This window comes from Hemicordylus capensis, chromosome 5, assembly GCF_027244095.1.
Source record: "Hemicordylus capensis ecotype Gifberg chromosome 5, rHemCap1.1.pri, whole genome shotgun sequence".
NCBI classification, from domain to species: domain Eukaryota; kingdom Metazoa; phylum Chordata; class Lepidosauria; order Squamata; family Cordylidae; genus Hemicordylus; species Hemicordylus capensis.
The window spans coordinates 99,873,631-99,894,890 of NC_069661.1; the positions used below are offsets into that span (position 1 = coordinate 99,873,631).

Below are 21,260 nucleotides of genomic sequence, written 5' to 3' on the forward strand. Positions count from 1 at the left end.
TGTATTGTTTTTATTGTACACCACCTAGAGATGCAGGTTTGGGGCGGTGTAAAAATATGTTTGATTCATGAATGAATGAAAGAAAGAAATTGAAGGAGGGGCATATAATCAAAGAAGAGTACAAAAGAGTGGCCTGAACCTGTAGGGATGATGCCAGGAAAACTTATGAGGGATACCAAAAACAACAAAAAAGGGTTTAATAGATATGTCCAAAACAAGAGGAGGATCTATTGTTTGGACAAAATGGTGAAATGCTAAAGGGTGACAGAGATAAAGCAGCGCCTATTTTGCATCTGTCTTCTTCCATGATGAAATTGTGGTCCAGCCAGGAAACAAATGCACAAAATGAAGAAAGGGCCTCAAGATATTAAATTAAATTAGTTTGACTTCAGGTCCCAATGAGTTGCATCCCTGGGTTCGGAAGGAAATTGCAGATGTGATCTCAGAACCACTGTCTCTAATGTTTGCAAACTCTTGGAGAATGTGTGATGTGTTGCCATAAGACTGGAGTAGGGATGTGCGAATCGATTAATGGCCAAAATGATTTGACTTGAATCTGGGTGATTCGAGTAAAATTTTTATTTTTTTTGCCCCTTTCTTTGAAAACTTTGGTTATAAGGAAGTATTCCAAGATCTCAGAGGTTTCTCAGAAATAGTATTGAGGTGGGCATGGAGACATTTAGTTCAAAATTTGGTGAATGCTAAACATTCTTAACAATGCATATATTTTGTGGGAGAAATTAACTTTTTCTAAAGGAATGCCAGCCCTGTTAAATGGATGTAGTAGAGTTTGTGTGTGTGTTTTAAAATTCTAATTATCCCTGCTTCCCCCGCATTGCTAATTTTTAATACAATGGCTGGTCAGGCAGCAAGCCCTGAGCCAATTATTGTTGTGCAGTGCTCTGTCCTGAGGGAGGACTGATAATGCAGAAGTCCTCTTATTTTAATTAAGCTTAATCAAAATATATTTTTGAATGAAGAAAACTTATAACTCTAAAAACTGAAACAAAATTTAATGTACTTTTTCTGTTTGCAAATAGAAAACAGTTCTTCATTCAAAGGAGATTAAACTTTATGGAATCAAAAGGTTTGTGTAATGAAGCTCTGAAACTCTGCCAGAAAGCCACCTGATAATTTTAACCAGACATTGCAGTGACAGACTCATTTGTTAAAATTTGCCCCACTTACATATAAAGCAGAATTGAAGTCCTCCCCGAACTCATTCCTCCACTTTATTATGCACTAATATATGGGCCGAACCATTTAGCAGTCCCATCTTGCAAATTATTTGATAGGGCTTCTCAGCAAGTGAGGCAGAGAAAACAGGATGCCTCTCTGATGAATGTTAGTGCCCCTGTACTCAAGATGAGGTGTAAAAATGGCATTCTATTCATTATAACTTCAAGAGAAGCCCTGAATGTTTTCTTGGTCATAACATCTTCACCAAATATCCAATCCTACTGAAATCTTGTGCACATGAACAAGGTGACAGGTATTACACTGCTCCATATTTTGTGAAGATCTGTTGGAAAATGGGTGTCTTAAGAGCAGTTTGGTTGACATTTCAGAAGGCATGACATACCACCAGGGGCGTAACTAGGTTGGAGTGGGCCCTGAGACAAGATTCTTAAATGGGCCCCCCCGCCAAGAAATTTTTTAATAATAATAATAATAATAAATTTGATTTCTGTACTGCCCTTCCAAAAATGGCTCAGCGCGGTTTACAAAGAGAAAAAGGTGCCTCTTTGCCCAGTTAGCAGGGGACTTTTATTCTCACATTTCTGTCCTCATTCAAAACATACAAAAAACAGATGTACAAAACTGAGCAAATGAGAAGAGAAGAATTATATGGGAGTAAAACCTTTTTTTAAAGGAGTCAGGAAGCGCATCTTTGGAGGCTCAAATGGATACCTTTCAGGCACAACTATTTCCAAGTCAAAAATTCCTTTTTCATATGGTGTATTTGCAAAACCAAGGATTTGAGCTTGAAGTTCATCTAAGCGACTTCCAGTCTGCCAGCAAGTAATACCCGGTGGTGGCTCTGTGGACAGCAGATGCAGCTCCCTTTTCAATGGTGAAGCTCTCTGCATTGTGCTCCATTTTCGAAGAAGAGCTCTGAGCCGAATGCGCTCAGGGGTGTAGCAAGGTTGGAGTGGGCCCTGAGAAGAGATTTTAAAATGCCTTCCCCCCCAAAGTCCAGGGCCTCCACACACCCCAGGCTTCCAAGGATTTAAGTCTGATATTTCAAAATAAGTATGCTGCCTGGAAATACATTTCACTGAATACACACATGCACACTTCACAGTATATAGTGATATACACTGAGTACTATATATTTGTGCTACTTTTAATGCCTAGAACACACTAGCAATGCTAATTATTAAAATGGCCCCCTTGCTGCAGATTAGCAAAGGAGACTTTCAACCATGCAGGGTGAGCCTATGTTTGTTTTCTCAGAATTCTGAACAAATTCAGTAAAGTTTGATTCTAGGAGGTTTTTCACAGGAGGCTTTTAAAGCCCTTGAACACACATCTCCTCTGGAATGGAGGTGCTGCATTCACATGTTGGCCAGATTTACCCTAAGGGGAAAAAATATAAAAGCACAACACATGTGTCACTGTTCTCACTCACGTCTCAGTTCTCACTCAGACCTGGGTTGCAAAACAACTTGAACATAAGTGTATTTATGAATTAATTAATTAATTAATACATAAATAAATTTGTTCTAGAAGTTTTTGTAATTTCCTGCTATGAAACAAGCCACTTATAGGACTTTTTAGAGGTTTTTTTTAAGCCAGCAAATTTTCCAATCAGTTTTAAATTAAATATTCAGAGACTTCTCAGTCTCCCGCCCCCCGCATCAAAGCCCTATGGCAAGCAGTTCCCTATATAGGGGTGGGGGTGGGGTGTAACCACAAAAAGGAATTCACATTCTACCTGGCAAAGGCTGAGCTGTCTGGCCTGGGAAGAGGGTCTGCTGCAGAGAACTGTAGTGGCCACTCTGACTGCCAGCCTTCTTCCTGGGGCTTGCCAGCCTACTCGAGTTCAGGCTTTACTGAGGCCTACACGGAGGCCTCCCTGGAAGCCCTGCCCACCTGCCGATCAGCTGAGAGGTGCCAGGGAGAAAAGCAGCTTGCCTGCTGCTTTGATTGCCGACCAGGAAGACAAGCAGGAGAGAGGGCAAACAGCGCAAGTGGCTGAAGGGTCTTGGGGCTGGGCAGGGGGCAATGGGGAGTCATGTGAGGTGTCTCTGGGGGGCCCCTCAAGGCAGTGGGGCCCCGAGACGACTGCCTCCCCCTGCCTAATGGTAGTTATGCCCCTGCATACCACCCTTTTTTGTCTTGCCTGTTTAAAGTTATTTGAAGATTCAGGTTAAACTTCAGCTGTGTTGCTTTATTGGAAAAAATTGCTTGCTTGAAATAATCTATCTAGTATTTTTTTGAGTTACTAGCTTCTGTAATCATCTAAGGGCACAGAACATGAATTCTGACTGTTGAGGCACTTATTATTATTATTTATTTATTTTACATCTTTTTATACCGCCCAAAACTTACGTCTCTTGAAGGTAAAGTTGGCGGGGGGAGCAAGTACTGACAATTTCTGGAGAGTGGCTTCGTTCCTAATTCTGGAAATGTCTGCCTGCCCTTATACAGGTAAACAAGGTTCCAGTCCCATTTGATGTGGTTTATTTTCTCTTTTACCACCCCCAAAGTGGGAAAGCAAAACTGCTTAGCAAATTTTGGAAGACATTAGTGAGAAGGAAGGCTGTTGATTTTAGTGGGCCTTACCTGGGAGTAAATGGATATCAGAATGAACCCTAAAGAGCCAGGTTAGAATGCCTCCAATCTTCGAAGGCTGTCAAGGTGATTGAGTAGGTGGTGGCCTCTCAGCTCCAGGTGGTCTAGTAGAAAACAGAATATCTAGATCAAATTCAAACTGACTTTTGAACAGGCTATGGGTTGAAACTGCCTTGTTCGGCCTGATGGATGATCTCCAATTGGGTACTGACAGAGGAAGTGTGCCTCCACTGATCCTTTTGGATCTCTCGGCAGCTTTCGATACCATCAACCATGGTATCATTTTGGGTTGCCTGAGATAGCTGGGATTGGGTGGCACTGTTTTACTATGGTTCTGTTCCTACCTCTCTGGTAGATTTCAGATACTGTTGCTCTTCAAAATGAGAGTTATTGTATGGACTTCTGCAAGGTGTGCAAGTTATTGTATGGACTTCTGCAAGGTCTCTGTGCTTTTTAACATCTCCATGAAACCACTGGGAGAGACCATCAGAATTGGTGCAAAGTGTTACGCGGTGCTATTATCCCAGACTCAATTCGGTCTTCGTAGATTGCTGACAGCCTTTGCCCAATATTGCAATGACAACAATTTATCCATTAATTATGAGAAATCTAAGGTCCTGGTTTTTACTAAAGCTAGGAAACTTTATAAGTGGGCGATTAATAAGGAAAATATCGAGCAGGTTTATAAATTTAAATATCTTGGTATACATTTCCAACACATCTCAACTGGAAATCTCAAAGATTGTATTCTATCTCTATTGCCCGTAAAACACTCAACGCTTTTTTGCGATTTTACTATTCTAAAGGAGGCCAGTATATGCCTATGGCCCTCCAAGTTTTTCGAGCAAAGATTGTAGCCCAATTACTTTATGGCATCCCACTTTGGATTCAGGGAGTAACATCAGAGATGGAAACGGTTCAGTCATTATTTCTTAGGGCTATCTTTGGGGTTCCCAGGTGTGTACCATACTCTGCATTGTGTTTGGAATCTGTACTTTTTACTGTTCTCGCTAAAGCATGGGAACTTACTTTTACCAGATGGATCAAACTCTGCTTGGATACCCAGGAGTGCTCCTATTATTTGTTCCTATGGAGAGACTCCTTTCCTAGCCCTTGGTTGTCATATGTTAACAACAAAATAATGCAAATGGGCCTATCTCCCTCTGAAATTCTACTCATGGGAATTGAGAAGGCGAAGGTTACACTTATACAACGCCTTCATGATATTGAGCACCAAAATCTTGTTTCTAGGGGAAACAGGACCTGTTCTCCCCTATTTTTTGGCATTATGCCCCCTTTGGGGAATAAAGGTGCTAAGTATTTAGCTTCCCTACACTTTCCTAAGTTTAGGATAGCTTCTACTAGGGCCCGCATGAACATGTTGCCTTCAGCCCTTCTGGAAAAATTTTGCAAGGGATCTTCAGATTATGGCCAATACCCCTGTGGTGCAGGCCTTCCTGAAACTGTTTCGCATGTGCTGCTCTATTGCTCCCTGTATCCTGATACCAGAAAAGAACTCATATTCCCTCTATTGGAGCATTTTCCAGGAAGAGCTGACCCCTTTTATTTAAATTTTTGTCTTGAGGATCTAGACAATGAAATTACCAAGGTGGTGGCGAAATTCTTTTATGTTGCTATTAGACTAAGATCCTGTTTAAGATCTAAATTTTGGGAGCTACTGTTCATTATTATGTACCATACTACTGCTGGTATATTTTGTTTTTAATTTTCTTTTAATTCTTGTATGTTTTCTGTATGGCCTACGACCGCAATAAATTGATTGATTGGTGCAAGGTGTTATCAGTATGCAGATGACACTCAAATCTATTTCTCCACATCAAGCTCATCAGGAAATGGCATAACTTCCTAAACACCTGCCTGTAGGCAGTAATGGGCTTGATGAGGAATAACAAACTAAAGTTGGATCCAAATAAGACAGAGATACTGATTTGTCTGTTCTGGGTGGGGTTACACTCCTCCAGAAAGAAAATATATATAGCTTGGGTTTTCTCCTGGATCCAAAACTCAGGTTGAGGCAATGGTCAGGAGTGCTTTTCATCAATTGGGCTGATACATCAGCTATTCACATTTCTGAAGGTAAACAACCTTAAAACAGTGGTTCATATGCTGGTAATCTCCCGGCTTGACTACCATATTACAATCTATGTGGAGCTGCCTTTGTACATGGTCTGGAAATTACAATTGGTGCAGATTCGGCAGCCAGATTGGTCTCTAGGACAACCTGAAGATACCATATATTGTAACACTGATTTTAAAAGGACTGTACTGGCTGCTGCTATGTTTCTGAGCAAAATACAAAGTGCTGGTTATTACCTATAAAACCCTCAATGGCTTGGGTCCAAGGTATTTTAAAAAGCCCCTCCTATGTCATGAACCCTCCCACCTATTAAGATCATCTGGGAAGGTCTGGTTACGGCTGCCGCTAGCTCATTTGGTAATGACCTGGGGCTGGTATTTCTCTATTGCTGCCCCAGATCTTTGGAATATGCTCCCTGTAAAAAGGCTTCTCTGGCTGCCATTAAAAAGACCCTTAAGGCTTTCCTGTCTTCTAAGACTTTTAGTTAAAATATTTTTAAACTGTTTTTATTTTCAAAAACTGTTTTAATTGTTTTTATTCTGTTTTTATGGTTGCTGTGTTTCAGACCATGTATACTGTGTAGGCTTACACATATCAGGTGGTTTATAAATATGATAAACAAAGAAGCGTGGACATTTCCTCCCTCACTTCCTCCTCATCAAAACCCCACCCAAACCTTGGAAGATGATAAAGAGTAGGAAGCCTATGGAGTAGGGCCTTACTATATACAAATAACTAAGATCAGCCCCACTCACTGAGCTTACTTGCAAAAGTAGCCTGCAAAGCCCAGAGAATCCCTTTTCAAGCCTCTTCATAACTGAGGCTGCACTATTTTGTGCACACTTGAATTCAGTGGGATTTACTTCCAAATAAACATGGAATAATAGAACAATCCCTGAAAAATGAGGGTAGGGAATAATGGAGAGTTCCTTTTAACAAATGTTGGTAGGATATAATGTTAAGAACTTTTTTAAAAAACACTGGGATTAGGAATAATGGAAGAATCCTTGTTAAAAAGGGTGGGGGAATAACCCAATTCCCCACTGCCCAGTAAATGGACTATACTCACATTATTCTAAAATTATTCTCAGCACTTCAGAGGGCATGGGATTTGGTGGGGGGGGTATGATTTTTTTAAAATGCCATGAATCCCTCTATAGACAGTATAGAAAGAAAGAGATAGTAACCCTTTGGTGGGAGCCTGTGGCTTAATGCAGAGAAATTGACACTGTGTATGTTCAAAAGTTGTGCTCTTTTTTTTCTTGTTTCTTTTAGTATTGCGTGTCTTTCTTTCAGTGTTATTTACAACCATCAGTAAGTTACAGCCTTTTTATCTTTTCCCTCAGTGGGTCTCATAGGATCTAATGAAAGTAAATGCACTAGTGGCCAGGGCCAGACTGGGGGCACTGAGAGGGCAGTGGAATGTATGTGGGGAGGGTGCCGCGTTTTGAGCAGAATGGGTAATTAAGGGTGGGAGTTGGGGTGCAAGGGTGCCCCGCGGGTGGGGCGCACCAGGAATATGCCCTGTTGTCCTGTGGGCCAGTCTGAGCCTGCTAGTGGCCACATTAACACCTAACACAGAACCGGAGTTAAAGTGGCCAGAGGTTGTCCTACCATTACATCTGAATGTGTGCAACTCTGGTTCCACAACACAAGGTTTCCTCCCTGGAACTCCAATTTGAATCCTAAGGTTGTAGTGAGTTTCATTGCCCCAAACCAAGCTTCAACACAGCCTGCATTGCATCTGAATTAGGAACTGCAGGCTGTGTCCCCTTCAACCAGAGTTGAGAGAAGAAGCTCCTCCCTCTCTCTGGCCGTGACTGCCTGTGTGGGCTGTCCTTCATGCAAATTCCATTACTTACAAAATTGGACAGGACAGCAGGGGAGGAGCAGACCTGTGGTTCCGCATTACTTGCATGGGTCCAACGGTGGGGATCAATTGGACCCATGATTCTGCATTATATGCAAATGGGGCCTGTGTATGCTCATTTACTGTGCCTTCTGTTTAGATTTCTTAAGATGTACCTCTTTGTGGACAGCACATGCTGACACATTCCTTCTCCCCAAACAGAAAAGCAAACAAACCAGGGGCTTTTGAGGTGGACATGAAAATACTTGTGAACCATGCTCTCCCCATTCCTCACTTGGCTTATCTTTAATTGGAGTATATGGTTGTTGCTACCATAGTTTCTCAGTGTGTCTATTGTGGCTCAGTATTCTATCCGTATAATTTCATTTAGAGACACTACATTCATTCAATTTGCTTTGTTTTTGAAACGTAATCAAAAGATGTTATTACTAGGGATGTGCGAAATGTTTCAGGTACAGAACAATCTGTACCTGAAACTGCCCATTTTGGGTGATTCGTTGCCGAAACGAATCACCCTCTTGCCCTCCCAAAATGTTTTGGAGCCAAAATGAATCACCCCCGTTTTGGCTCTGAATTATTTGTAGTTTCGGTCCTCCATTTTGGGGCTGATAAAATGCTGCTTCTTCCTCCTCCATTTTGAGTTCTGACATCTATTTGAATTTCCCGCCTTTTTGCCTCCCATTGACTGCAATGCAAAAAGGTCCGATCTGACGTCTACCTGAATTTTGGGTCCCAGGGCCAAAGGAGTGGGGTGGGGTGGTAGTACCTAATGGGTAGAGGCTGCCACCCAAATTGCAGAGGGATTGGGCAAATGGCTGATTTTTGGTTAATGCCCTTTGCCCAATCCCTCTGCAATTTGGGTGGTAGCCTCCACCCATTAAGCAATACCACCCCACCCTACTCTTTTGGCCCTGGGACAGATTTTCTTGATCCGAATCAATTCAGATTCGGATTAATTCAGATCCGAATAGAATCTGGGGTGATTCAGGTGGGTCAGATTTGGACCCAAAAGTGAATTGGGGGTGTTTCAATTTGGATCCAAATTGAAGCACCAAAAATCAGAATTGCACACCCCTAGTTATTACTGTATTCAGTGTCCTTGAGTTCAACAGATCAATTGACAAAATAATTGATAATTAGCTGGGGCAGGCGCAGAGCATCTGTGCCTCCAGCCAGCCAGCCCACCCACCCACCTACCACCACCTTTTTCTTCCTCCACCCCACCTGCCCCCATGGCTTTCTGGCCGGCCAACTGGCCAACCCGCTGCTTCTCTCCCCGGCCACTTCTCTGCCCCCTCCCCTGCCACTTTCTGGCTGGTGGGCTGGGAGGCCTGCTTTTTCTCCCCCCCCCCACTTCTCTGCTTCCCCCTTTTTGGTTGGCAGGCTGGCCAGCCAACTTCTTCTCCCCACCACCTGGCTGACCACCCTTCACTTTCTGGCCTGCTTCTTCTACCACCGCCCAGCCAACCATTCCCTCACTGTCCGGCTGGCCAGCCCACTTCTTCTCCCCCCAGCTGCTTTCTGGCTGGCTGGTGGCCATTTTTTTGCCAGCTGGCCACTGCCACAGCCACCATTTTCTTCACTCCTGCCTGTACCTGTGGCTATCTGGCAGCTCTCCGAACTCGTGTGAGAGCTACCCACGTGGGATTAGCCACAGGTATGCCATAGAGAATTAAATATATAGAATAGATGAATATGGAATTTTTCTTTCTTTCTGCAAACATATTATTAAGATACGATTTTTAAGGTTAGAAATAATTTCTTCTTAAATGCTTAGCAGAAATTAAAGACTTGATCCTCCAGGTCTCTGCAATTCCTCCAGCTGCTAATATTACTTTTGAATGAGGAATGACAAATTGTTGGTTTAAAATGGGACTACTTTCAAGGGCTGAAAGTGCTTCTAGAATCCAGTGCAGATTATCTGAGGACCACAGCTGGATGCTGTGAGAGGGTAGATCTTCTGCAAAGTATTGCGGGCATATTCTCTAAGTAGTCAAGATAAGAGATGTGGATAATGTTGCAATGTATTGGGAAGAAATCTATAAGATGTATCTCTAGGAAGTGATTGTGGATGGACTGTAAATCTGGGTGAATTTCTATAGCAGGTGACATTGTGAGGAAACACTGTGCCTTACAGAGATGTATCAGGCAGAAATTCATCAAGGTCATCTCTGGCAAATTATTATGGAAGTTGCACTTATTGAATTTCTGCCTGGATCATCCCTCCTGAGCCCAATGTCGACCTCAAAGACCATGGCAAAGGGCTGAGCACTGCACCATGACACACATTCAGCTCAGCTTTCGAAGATCTGTGGCTCATTGTGGTTGAAAGTCTGGTGGGGCAGGGCACCCAGCTGACACTGGAGCCAGCACACAATCACTTTACTGGCTTGCACGGGAGCACATGGACCTTCATCTTCTGACTTTCAGCAGCATATCTAACATAGCCGGATCGTGAGAATTCGCACAGACTATGGGTGCACAAAATCTCATTTGTAAAGCCAGCATAATATATGAGACTGTACATAGTCTTTATAGCTTACATGGCACAGAACTGAACATGAGCAATTTAACACAATTCCCATGCTTTTATAGTATGAATGAAAATTGTAAGCACCTTAAGTCTCATCTTAGACTGGTCAAATATAAGAAGCCATGATCCGCTATCCAGAAATTGTCCCTTGGCCTTATCAATCAAGGCATATTCTGACAATCTTTCTAATCCTTATAACAGGTTTTATAACTTACACACTATGTACATTTGTGGGGGGGAAGTAATCTCCGTATGCCTGGGATTGTTGACTCTCTTTCTTTATGCCATATTTCTAATTGCTTTTAATTATTTCAATTTGATATCTTCTCAAAAACATTGTACTGAAAACTCGCCTGAAAGCACCTTTTCCACCTCAACAGTGGACGTGTGCACTGAATTGGAGTACCCACCAGACTTGTGAAACTAATTCTGAAATACACAGAGATCTTGTGAGCTAGCCCTGGTCTACACATACAGCAGAATAAAGAGGCACAATTCTGAAAAGTGAATGCCAGTTTAACTATTCCTCCATAGAAGAGCATTTAAACATATGATTCCCCACCTCCAATCTGAAGTGGTACATCCATTCTACAAAGTGAGGATTATTTTGTTTGGTACTGCCTCTTTAAGGGCCAGGCCCAGAAGACTTCAGAATGAGAGAGGCAGTGTGAGAGAACTAGAGAAACAGTTTTAGATTTGAAACAAAGCCTTTGTGAGTGGTTGGGCCTGAATGCTACATTATACTTGTTTCCCTCCCACCAATCTAGAGTTTATACATTAGAGATTTCATATGAGTTGTTAATAAATAGTTGAGCTCTCAGAAGAGGTCTGCCATGTGTTGCTGTTCTATCATATTTTATACCACTTCATTCATGTGCCAGCTCATTCTGGTATGTGTATAGAGTAGGTCAAATATGAAATAATAATTCAAGTAATATTTTTGTTTGGATATGGACAGAGTGGTAGCTCGGGTACCTCTAATAACCAGTGACAAGTAATGTATGACTGACCCATGCTTCCCCTCTTTTTTTGCAATTCCTTTGAATGTGAAACATGAAACAAAAACTAAAGATGGACAAGCAGGCTGATTGCAGCTTTTCATGTTTCAACTGAGCAACTGAAAAGCTATGATTTGGCCACCACTCCCTGTTCCCCCTCAGCAATATTTGAGAAGAGGGAAGGAGTGAAAAATGCAGGTGTTCCCATCAAAACACAGAAAGGCTATTCTCATGAGCAGCCTAACTGAGACTAGGGCAGCCCAGCTTGGATTAGGCTGCTCTTGTGCAGCACCAGGATCGAGGCTGATCCCGGCGCTGGTGCCTCACCCAAGCCTACCTTTATCCCCGGCCTTTAGCCAGGGTTAGGGGCATGAACATACCCTTAACCCCAATGCAGCCCAAGCATACACAGTCAGGCGTCTAGAGTGACTAACTCCCAGGGGAATCCCCCAATGCACAACACTCATTATACAGTGCACTGTGGGATTTCTGAAGGCTAGGACAAGTCCCAGTCTTCAGAGATCCATGCTGCACGGAGAGTGCAGATTGTGTGGGCGCGCGAGCCATGCGCCACACAGAAGACAACTGGTCATTGGGGGGGAGGGGTAAAGTTGGTTTTGCCTTCCCCCCATGCCCTCCACACCCAGCTGAATTGGTCATCTGCATGAGCTCAGAGTGACCTACTGGACACCTGGGACTTGAGTCCTAGGATACAAAACAGGACATGGTGATCTGTTTAGCCATGGGTGTGCCAGCTGTCACCACCATCTGCTCCTCTCCGCTGCCTCTACCTCCCCTCCCCCAAGGCAAAAACAAACAAAACAACAAAACAACTTACATAGGTGAAGCGAAAGGAAACAACATAGGAGGAGGCGGTGGTGGCTGCAGATGCTTCTATAGATGTGCAGAGCATCTTTTCCTACAAAAGTGCAAGTTGCAGAATCCTCCACCAGAAATGTTGCAGTGCATCTCTGTGGGGACACGTGCTGCTAGCCACTCCTTTGCCACCTTCCCCTTCCCCAAGATGCGGGTGAGTTTTTTGTTTTGCCTTTGATAGGGAGAAGGAAACTGCAAGTGGGGATGCAAGTGAAATTGAGGCAGGGAACTTACTTGAGGCACACTGTGCCCACTTCTATTCAGCTTATAGTTATTTGAGTAGAGGTGTTTGTATATTTGAGCACCCTTGTTTGAAGGATGACCCTATCCCTAGTAGAAACTACTTATCCCCTTCTTGACGAGATGCATGGTTTTCAGATGCATGAGGAGCTCACATATTTTCTTGCAAGAAAGATACATTTTTACTTTGCTTGTTATACACTTATACAGGTGGAAAAAGAGGAAACACAAGTTATTTCTCTTTAGTTTATAGATCTGTAGCTACTCTTAGAAATAAGTACCTGAAAAAATGTAATTGTGAAATAGCTTATTGAAGTTTCCTGCCCCGCCCCGCCCCACCCCACCCCCATCCTTTTGGGATCTGTATAACAACAGCTCCTCAGTCACATGTTTTTCACAGAGTATTATTAGCCAGAGGCTAACTGGAGAAAGGTTTAGTACCTTTTCTCCAGACTCCCTTTGCATGTAGCTGTAGTAGTGTGGAAACCACTCCTCCATTATGCAGCTGCCAGCTGACTGTGAATGAGGTAACCATGTAGGCAGCCAAGGCCACTCACATGGATCTTTTCAGTGCAACCACCACCACCCTCCCTCCTGTCCAGGTGCCAGTGAAATGGGGGGAACTCATGCTACCAGCTCCCCAAGTAGTTGTGTCATTCACCAGTAGGCCACAAGTAAGTTGTAGGTAGTACCATCACAGGTAAGTGGTCTTATGCAATTACAGCCATTTGTGAATGGGGCCATTACATGAAATTAATCATTAATTGTCCTTACAGTCCCTGGTACCATTGCACATTTGAAACAGTAGCCAATTATTTTTAGGAACAGAAAACTTTAAGCTGTAGGTCATTAGTCTCATCAATTTCTACCTGTTATCTCATCTAGCTGCATGTCATCAAACTCATTGATATAGTTTGATTTCAGACATGAAATATTATTTGTATGGTTTCTTATTTGTAATTTCTGTGTCTCTTTCCACTGAATTCTGCATTAAGCCCCACTAGTATAATCAGGTTTTGAGCTCAAATATTTCTTTTTCCCCAGGAACATTTTCAATGATCCTGGACAATATTTCTTTCTCTCTCTTTCTCTCCCCCCCCCCCATTTTTTCTGCAGGAGTAACTACGGTACTAACAATGACAACTTTAAGCATCAGTGCTCGAAATTCTTTGCCCAAAGTAGCCTATGCCACAGCCATGGACTGGTTTATTGCTGTTTGTTATGCATTTGTATTCTCTGCCTTGATAGAATTTGCCACTGTAAATTACTTCACAAAAAGAGGATGGGCGTGGGATGGGAAAAGCGTAGTCAATGATAAGGTGAGTGATAAAGAAGCATGTTTAAAGTTCCTTCCAATTCTAAGAAATCAGTTTAGCAGCATCTACTTTTGATAGTTTTCTATTACTGAAAAATAATTGAAATCTTAAACCAGTATAAAGACAGAGTAAATTAAAGCAAGAGTGGATAGGAAAGAGAAGCTGACAATTTGGGTACATACTTCAGCAGAAATTAAATTGTACACATGGAGTCTTTCTCCATCTGTTTCATCTTGAAGAAACAAATATTGTCCCAAGGCTGCCTACAAATTAAACAATAGCCCATTTATGTCTGTTAAACATCCAAAATAATCTTAGGCAGCATTTCATTACCCTCAGCAGTTCTTTGTGTGAAAATGAATGAAGTCAAAGCTACTTTCCTATGAAGAATCTTGATCAGACTTAATAAAACACAATATCTCATTTTCCAGTTTCACATCTATGTTGGCACAGAGAGCCATCAGCTCAACATACCATGACATTTGGTATCTGGCTTTAATAATCCGAGCAAGTGTCAGATAAATAAGTGATAGAAAGGAAGCAATCTTATCCTATGAGGCAGCTGGTCAAGCAAGCTGCATTAAAAGCTATGTAAGAGCCCTAGGCTAACTTCCCTTATAGAACTTTCACCACAAATTTGTACATAATAAGGTTCTTTTTGAGAAATCTTAGTCAATTAATGTATGCATATTGATTGATTAATCAATTAAATTTGCATATTAATAAAACAATAGTTCTAAGAAAAAGGAATTATTTCCTCACTTCTAGATAATGCATACATGTGTCCCAACTGGCCCCATCTCAAAAGAGGCATTTCCTGCTTTTTTTAGAAAGCAGAAAAGAATGCCATTTCTAAGAAAGCAGCTGCCACCCTGTACTTATAAAGTATGTGTATTCAAAATAATTTTAAAATTTTTTTAAAGAAAAAAAGGCTGCTACCTGGGTATCTTTTCAGTCAACAATTATTTTCCAATTATCTGATGGATTAATCAACTAAATGGTTGCAAATAAGTAGCTGCAAGCAGAACTACTTGTTCTGTTTGCAATAGACATACATAATTAGTAGACTGCATTGCACAACTTTTACTGACCTACATACTGTAGCTCTTAAGACTGCAGGTTGCATGTCTGAGAATTTTCCATACCATGCCTGGCAGAAACCTAGACTTTGTTTGAAGTGGTCAGTTCAGGAAGCGCTCCAAGGTGATTCTGCTGTTCATATAGTTTGAGTCTTGAACTGCACTCAGAGGTGCACCAAGGTAATTTTGGAGCCTGGAGCTCAAGGCTTTTGGAGGCCCACCCTCCCCTGCAAATTAAGCATGATCATGCTCTGCTGCGCAACCACACCACCCAGAACAGACTAAAGAGGATTTGGGGGGCCCTAGGGGCTGTGGGGGCCCTGGACTTCAGCCCCAAAGTTCAGGAGTAAGAGCGCCTCTGACTGCACTTATAAACATATTTATAAGGAAGTTCAGTTGATCTCAGTAGAATATACTTCTACTTGTGCGCCAAATCTAGTAAGAGATATCTGTGTGCAGAAACAGGCATGCAGAAGCACAGACAATGCAAAGCTAATCTGCCGTAAGATTCAGACGTATCAGAGAACCAGTACTTCTACTATGTTTTGGAAGGTGGAGAATATTTATAAAGTGCAACCAGAAAATGCAGATTCTTACTTAACCACTTGCATCCAATTTCTTAGTTGTGGAGGCAGCAGAGGGGGGAAAAAGACTATCACCAGACTCAATATGTGGATGCACTGAACCGGGGGCTGGAGGAGGTGATGGGCTGGATATGGGCTAGTAAACTGAGGTTAAATCCAGACAAGATGGAAGTGCTGCTGCCAATCAGGATAGGGTGATTCAACCAGCTCTGGATGAGGTTGTATTCCCTTTGAAAGAGCAAGTGTGCAGCTTGAGGGTGTTGCTGGACCCAGCCCTGCTTTTGGATGTAGGGATGTGCGGACCAGTCCGGCAGTCCGGTCCGGCAGTTTGGGGGTTTGGGGTCGAACCGAACCATCCCCCCAGTTCCTTCGGACCGGAACTGGACCGCCGGGGCCGGTCCACAAATTAAAAAAAATTAAATTAGATGATAAGTACCTTTAGCCCCTTCGGGGGGCTTGCTGAAGCCGCGGGTGTGTGTGTGTGTGTCCCCGCGCGGGTCCCCTCTCCCCCCTCCGGCCTTATTAATGCTGCGGCCTGCCGCGGCTGGGTAATTTGAGCATTTTCAGCCCTTTCGGGCCTCCGTAAGAGTGCGCGGCCGCCATTTTGGCGGCCGCCACACATGCGCTAATGCCCTCTGCGAGGCCATGGCTGGATTGGACCGGGGGAGGGTTCGATGGGGGGCTGGTCCGAACTGGCCCGGTTCTGTTCAAGGCCAGTCCAGCCTCGAGCCGAACTGGGCCAGATGGTTCCGTGCACACCCCTATTTGGATGTGTGGAGGCAGGCGCCAGGGATGCCTTTACATAGCTTCAGCCAGGGCGGAGCCACTATTAGGTGAAATGGCTCAATGAACCGGGCCGCTGCCAATCAGGGGCTGCACCTCATGGCCCCTACATGCCACTGAATCTGATGTCAGACATGGGGGGCATTATTTTGCTCCCAAAATAGTGCAGTCCTGTCTGGAAATGAAATTGGCCTGCGCTGCATTGGCAATGCAGGCTGAAGCAACTCTCCCTGACTTTAAAGGCTGGGAGAACCACTCCTGGCCTCACTGCTAATGCAGTGGGGCTGATGTCCATACGGCCCCATTTGGGAGGGAGGTTGGCCTGGGCTGCATTGGCAGTGTGGTCGGAATGCAGCATGGTGTCACTCCCTCGCTCTCAGATAGCAAGGAGGAAGGGTATGCTGACAGCCCTTCAGCTGATGCAGGGATGCCTGAGGGGCAGAGCCCGGCTGTCAGTTCCCAAGAGACGGCTGAGTCAGGCCCGGCTGATGTCTCAGAGCAAGCACAGCAGTCTGAGGCAGCAGAGACAGGGACTGACAAACTGGAGAATGATCTGTGCAGGCAACCCCCATTGACTCCACAGCAGAGACAGGTCACAAGGTGGCAGGCACATCTGGAATCAATCAGGAGAAGTAAGCACCTCTTGCAGAGGGCTGATAAGCCTTGAATCCCTGGCAGCTGAGAGTCATCAGCTTGAACTATAAAGCACGTCTACAGCTTGTAGTTAGCCACTGGAAGGCAACGTATGTCTTCCCTAGTGTTGACAGCTTTCAGCCTGAGCCAGAGAAAGAGAAATATTTCTGAGTCATGTTTTGCTTCTGATACCCAGTTTGGTCTTTTGTGAACTATCATCATAGACTTCCCTACCGGGTGGCCAGATTATTGACACATGGGCTGATCTCCCTTCAAAATGGGGTTGCGCGGCCCCATTTGAGAGAGAGACCATGCCCCGCATCTGACCTCAGATGCGGGGGCTGGGCCTGGGGGCTGCGGTAGCAGCCAAACACTGGCCACCACCAGCCTAACTCCACGCCTGGCTTCAGCTAGTGCTCCAACTGCATCCCTTTCTTGAGAAGGCAGATGTGGCCACAGTTACCCATGCCTTAGTCACGTTGCAGCTGGATTACTGCAATGCACTTTACATGGGGCTGCACTTAAATATACGGAAACTTCAGTTGGTTCTCTCTGAAACTGCTCATTCGGAGCATATTACACCTATTTTGAAAGAGTTGCACTGGCTGCCAATTTGTTTCCAGATCCAATCCAAGGTGCTGGTTATTACCTTTAAAGCCTTAATGGTTTGGGCCCTGGATATCTAAAGAACTGCCTGCTCCAAGGGTTTCCGCCCACCCCAAAAGGTTGTCAGAGCGGCCTTTGCTCTGTGTAAAGTAAAGTGTACCACTGAGCCCTGACTTGCTAATCAAGTCATTTCCCCACTGTGTCATTTGGTGGCTCACATTGAAAGAGGCTAAATTGTCATGCATGTGGGAGAGGGCCTTCTCTGTTGATGCCCCCAGGCTCTGGAATGCTCTTTAATGTCTGTGGCTGCTTATAAAAAACAATTAGGTAAAGGTAAAGTGTGCCGTTGAGTCGGTGTCGACTCCTGGGGATAAAAGAGCCCTGTGGTTGTCCTTGGTAGAATCCAGGAGGGGTTTACCATTGCCATCTCCCATGTAGTATGAGATGATGCCTCTCCTCATCTTCCTATGTCGCTGCTGCCCAATATAGGTGTTTCCTATAGTCTGGGAAACATACCAGCGGTGATTCGAACCGGCAACTTCTGGCTTGCTAATCAAGTCATTTTCCTATTGCACTATTACTAAATACCTGTTTATTTGCTTGGGCTTTTACCCCTTAGGGGCTTCCAGATCTCAGCTCTCCAGCTTCTCTTTGTCTTTTTAATGGTTGGAGTTAGTTTTTGTGTTTTATGGTTTTTATTGTTTAATTGATTTTAAGGTTTTAAATGTGATTTTTATGGAATTTAATTGTATTTTAACTTTTGTAAACTGCCTTGGGATGCCTTATGAAAGGTGGTTAAAAACTGAACAATCAATCAATCAATCAATCAGTAAAAAGACTAAATTGATCATGTGACCAGCAACATGCATCGGTCCCAAGACCAATTGGGATAGGCCCATAGTTGCCAGGGCCACTACAAACTTCTGCGCTGATCCTGACAAATTGGTCCCAAAGTGAATGTTAAAGTGCCCCACAACTAGCAGTCTGAATGACTCCAACACCAACTCTACAGCAAAGTCATTCAGCTCAGTTAGGGATTCTGTTGGGCAGTGGGGTGAATGTTATACCACCAGAAGTCCCAGTCTATCCCTGGTCTCCAGATGTAGGCACACACATTTGATATAGGCTAATTTCCTGAAAGGAACCCTGTTAAGAGAGATATTATTTTTATAGACCAGAACCACTCTACCTCCCCACACATGTCCTCTTATCTTCTCCACAATGGAGTATCCTGATGGGAGAAGCTGGGCCCTAATTGGAGCACTACTCTCCCCCAACCAGGTCCCCATCATCCAGTCAAATCATGGATGATCTCTATTTTATTTTGGACTGACCTGGCATTACAAAGCCCCAAGGAGAGGCTTTGTGGGTGGGTGGTAAAGGAAAAGATGAAAGGTTGTGCCGTCGAGTCAGTGTCGACTCTGGGCGACCACAGAGCCATGTGGTTTTTCTTGGTAGAAATACAGGAGTGGTTTACCATTGCCTTCTCCCGCACAGTACGAGATGATGCCTTTCAGCACCTTCCCATATTGCTGCTGCCCAATATAGGAGTTCCCCATATTCTGGGAAACAAACCAGCAGGGATTTGAACCAACAGCCTCCTGCTCTCTAGGCAGGTTGCTTCCCCGCTGCGCCATTAGGTACTGCTCCCCAAAGTCAAAATTACTGGCAATTTGGAAGGGGTAACAGCTATTAAGTTTTTGCTCTCCGTTCTTCTCCAATGGCCTGCTGCCCTGCCAATGCCACATCTTCCTCTCTTCCCCAGCACTATTAGCAATTGGTCATACAACTACAGCACATATTAAAAAGAGAAAAATATGAAATCATTATGTGGAACAAAGATTCCAAACCTTCTACCAAGTCCCACATAGGAGAGGACTATGTAATCTATGAACTGGAAGTGGGCTGCAATCAGGTCTAGGAAGGATATAAAGAATCCTGTTTCTATAATACAGCCTAGTCCTCTGTGAAGGTTGGCAGAGTGTGATTTTTTTCTTGGCTTTGAGTTTTTCTTGCACCTCAGTTGGAACATGGGGGAACCACCGTTCAAATGCCAATGAATCCTGTTGATACTGTTGCTCTCTGCCTTGCTGGAAGAGTTTTGGTTTGAAGGATGTTTGTGCTATATGTGTCACCCCCAAAGGACTTCACTGACCAGAACAGTGTGTGACATCTGTGGGTGACAGATGTAAATGTTGCCATGAAACTGGCTGCACAGGCAGCAATACATCATGCTGTACAGGTCAGGTATTCTTTTGAGAACTTCAGAACCTCCACTTGAAAGGGGGGGGAAAAGTGAGCTGGTGTTTATCCTTAAATATAAGGCCTAGGTAGGAAGACAACTCACCCCAGGAAAATATATATATATATAAAAATATTAGTAGTCTCCCATATTTGCCATTGTCAACATTAAAGCAGTGGATGAATAGATCTTTTGAAATATCCATCTTCTAATTTCCATCCTTTGTGATCCATGGATATTTATTTATTTGTTCAATTTTTATACCTCCTTTCATATTCCATCTAGATAGCACTTACATTTATATACCGCTCTATAGCCGGAGCTCTCTAAGCAGTTTACAATGATTTTAGCATATTGCCCCCAACATTCTGGGTAGATCTGGTTGAATCACCCTATTCCAGTTGGCTTTTCTGCTGACCAGCAGCACCTATGTCTTGTCAGGATTTAACCTCAGTTTGCTAGCCCACACCCAGCCCATCACTGCCTCCAGCCCCCTTTTGCTCTGATCAAGATGGTGTTCCATGGGTGGGGACTCCTGTGATTTCCCCATTGTCATAGATAGACCAAGGCTGGATTCACAACCACAACTCATCTCTGCAGGGGTGAACAACCTATTTGGATGGCCCACCTGAGAAGGTTATTGGATCCAATAGGATTCCCAGAAGCCTTGGAAAGTTTTTAGGTTGCTTCTACAAGCATTTCTGTTGACTCTGTGGTTCAGACTTGAGTTATGAACCTATTAGGGCAATAGACACAATTGCTCCTAAGTGTCCTCTGACCCATTTCTGAATTAGTCCCATGGTGTACAGAAGAACTATGGGGGCTGAAGTGGCTAGAGCGCAAATGAAGAAAGACTTGGCTTGAATCCAACAGATTACAATAAAGAGCACATTTGAAAACCTATGCTCCAATAATTCGCTCTGCAAAGAAGCAGTTCTTTTTTGCCCGCATTGTTTCTACTCGCATCCAGTGGAGTTGTCTAGGGTTGCGAGAGGTATAGTACATTCCCCTTCTCCCTTGACAATCCTTGAATCAGAATTTGGATCCATCAGTTACCTACCTACCTTACCTTAAATTAAACTATTTTAATAGAGTTTCTTGTGGATAAAAACGGTATTTGAGCCAAACTGGATTCTATGGTTATTGCTGAGTCTTCTATGGAGGTGTCCAGTAGCTCCCCTTGTATGGTTAAATTGATCAATTTCCATTTGTGACTCCTGAGGACATGGACAAGCTGTTTGGGGCAGTTTGCCTTACCACCTGTCCTCTTGATTCTTGCCCAACATGGCTTATACAAACGATCAGGGAGATTATTGGAGATAAGGCTATGCAGAACCAGTTCAACCCATCTGTTCTCAAACTGGACTGCCCCCCAAAAGGGGGTCAGTTCAAGTTCAAGCAGGCCCTGTTCAACCCGGTTTGGCATGCTTGCAAAGGGGAATCAGGTAAGGATTCCCCTTTACAAGCAAAGAGAAAACCCCATGAGGTTGAAAAGGTGGATGGGGGCAAGCAAGAAGTCACCTTACACGCTGCAGTGGTGGCTGGTTGCTCCCCTAGGCCGCCAGCAATCTCTGTGCTGGCCTGCGCTGATGGGGGCAAGTGCT

At 43.8% G+C, this 21,260-nt stretch overlaps 1 protein-coding gene across 4 annotated transcripts in view; it reads left to right on the forward strand.

Annotated features, from left to right (window-relative positions):
- The window catches only part of GABRA2 (gamma-aminobutyric acid type A receptor subunit alpha2), a 184,578-nt gene that overhangs the window by 143,962 nt on the left and 19,356 nt on the right, over positions 1-21,260 (forward strand). For 3 of the 4 annotated variants that reach the window (XM_053255478.1, XM_053255479.1, XM_053255480.1), the window contains one exon: positions 13,530-13,732. The exons of the other annotated variant lie outside the window; for it this stretch is intronic. In XM_053255478.1, the coding sequence (XP_053111453.1) occupies positions 13,530-13,732 (203 nt within the window). The remainder of the gene's footprint in view (positions 1-13,529; positions 13,733-21,260) is intronic. 4 annotated transcript variants of the gene reach the window in all.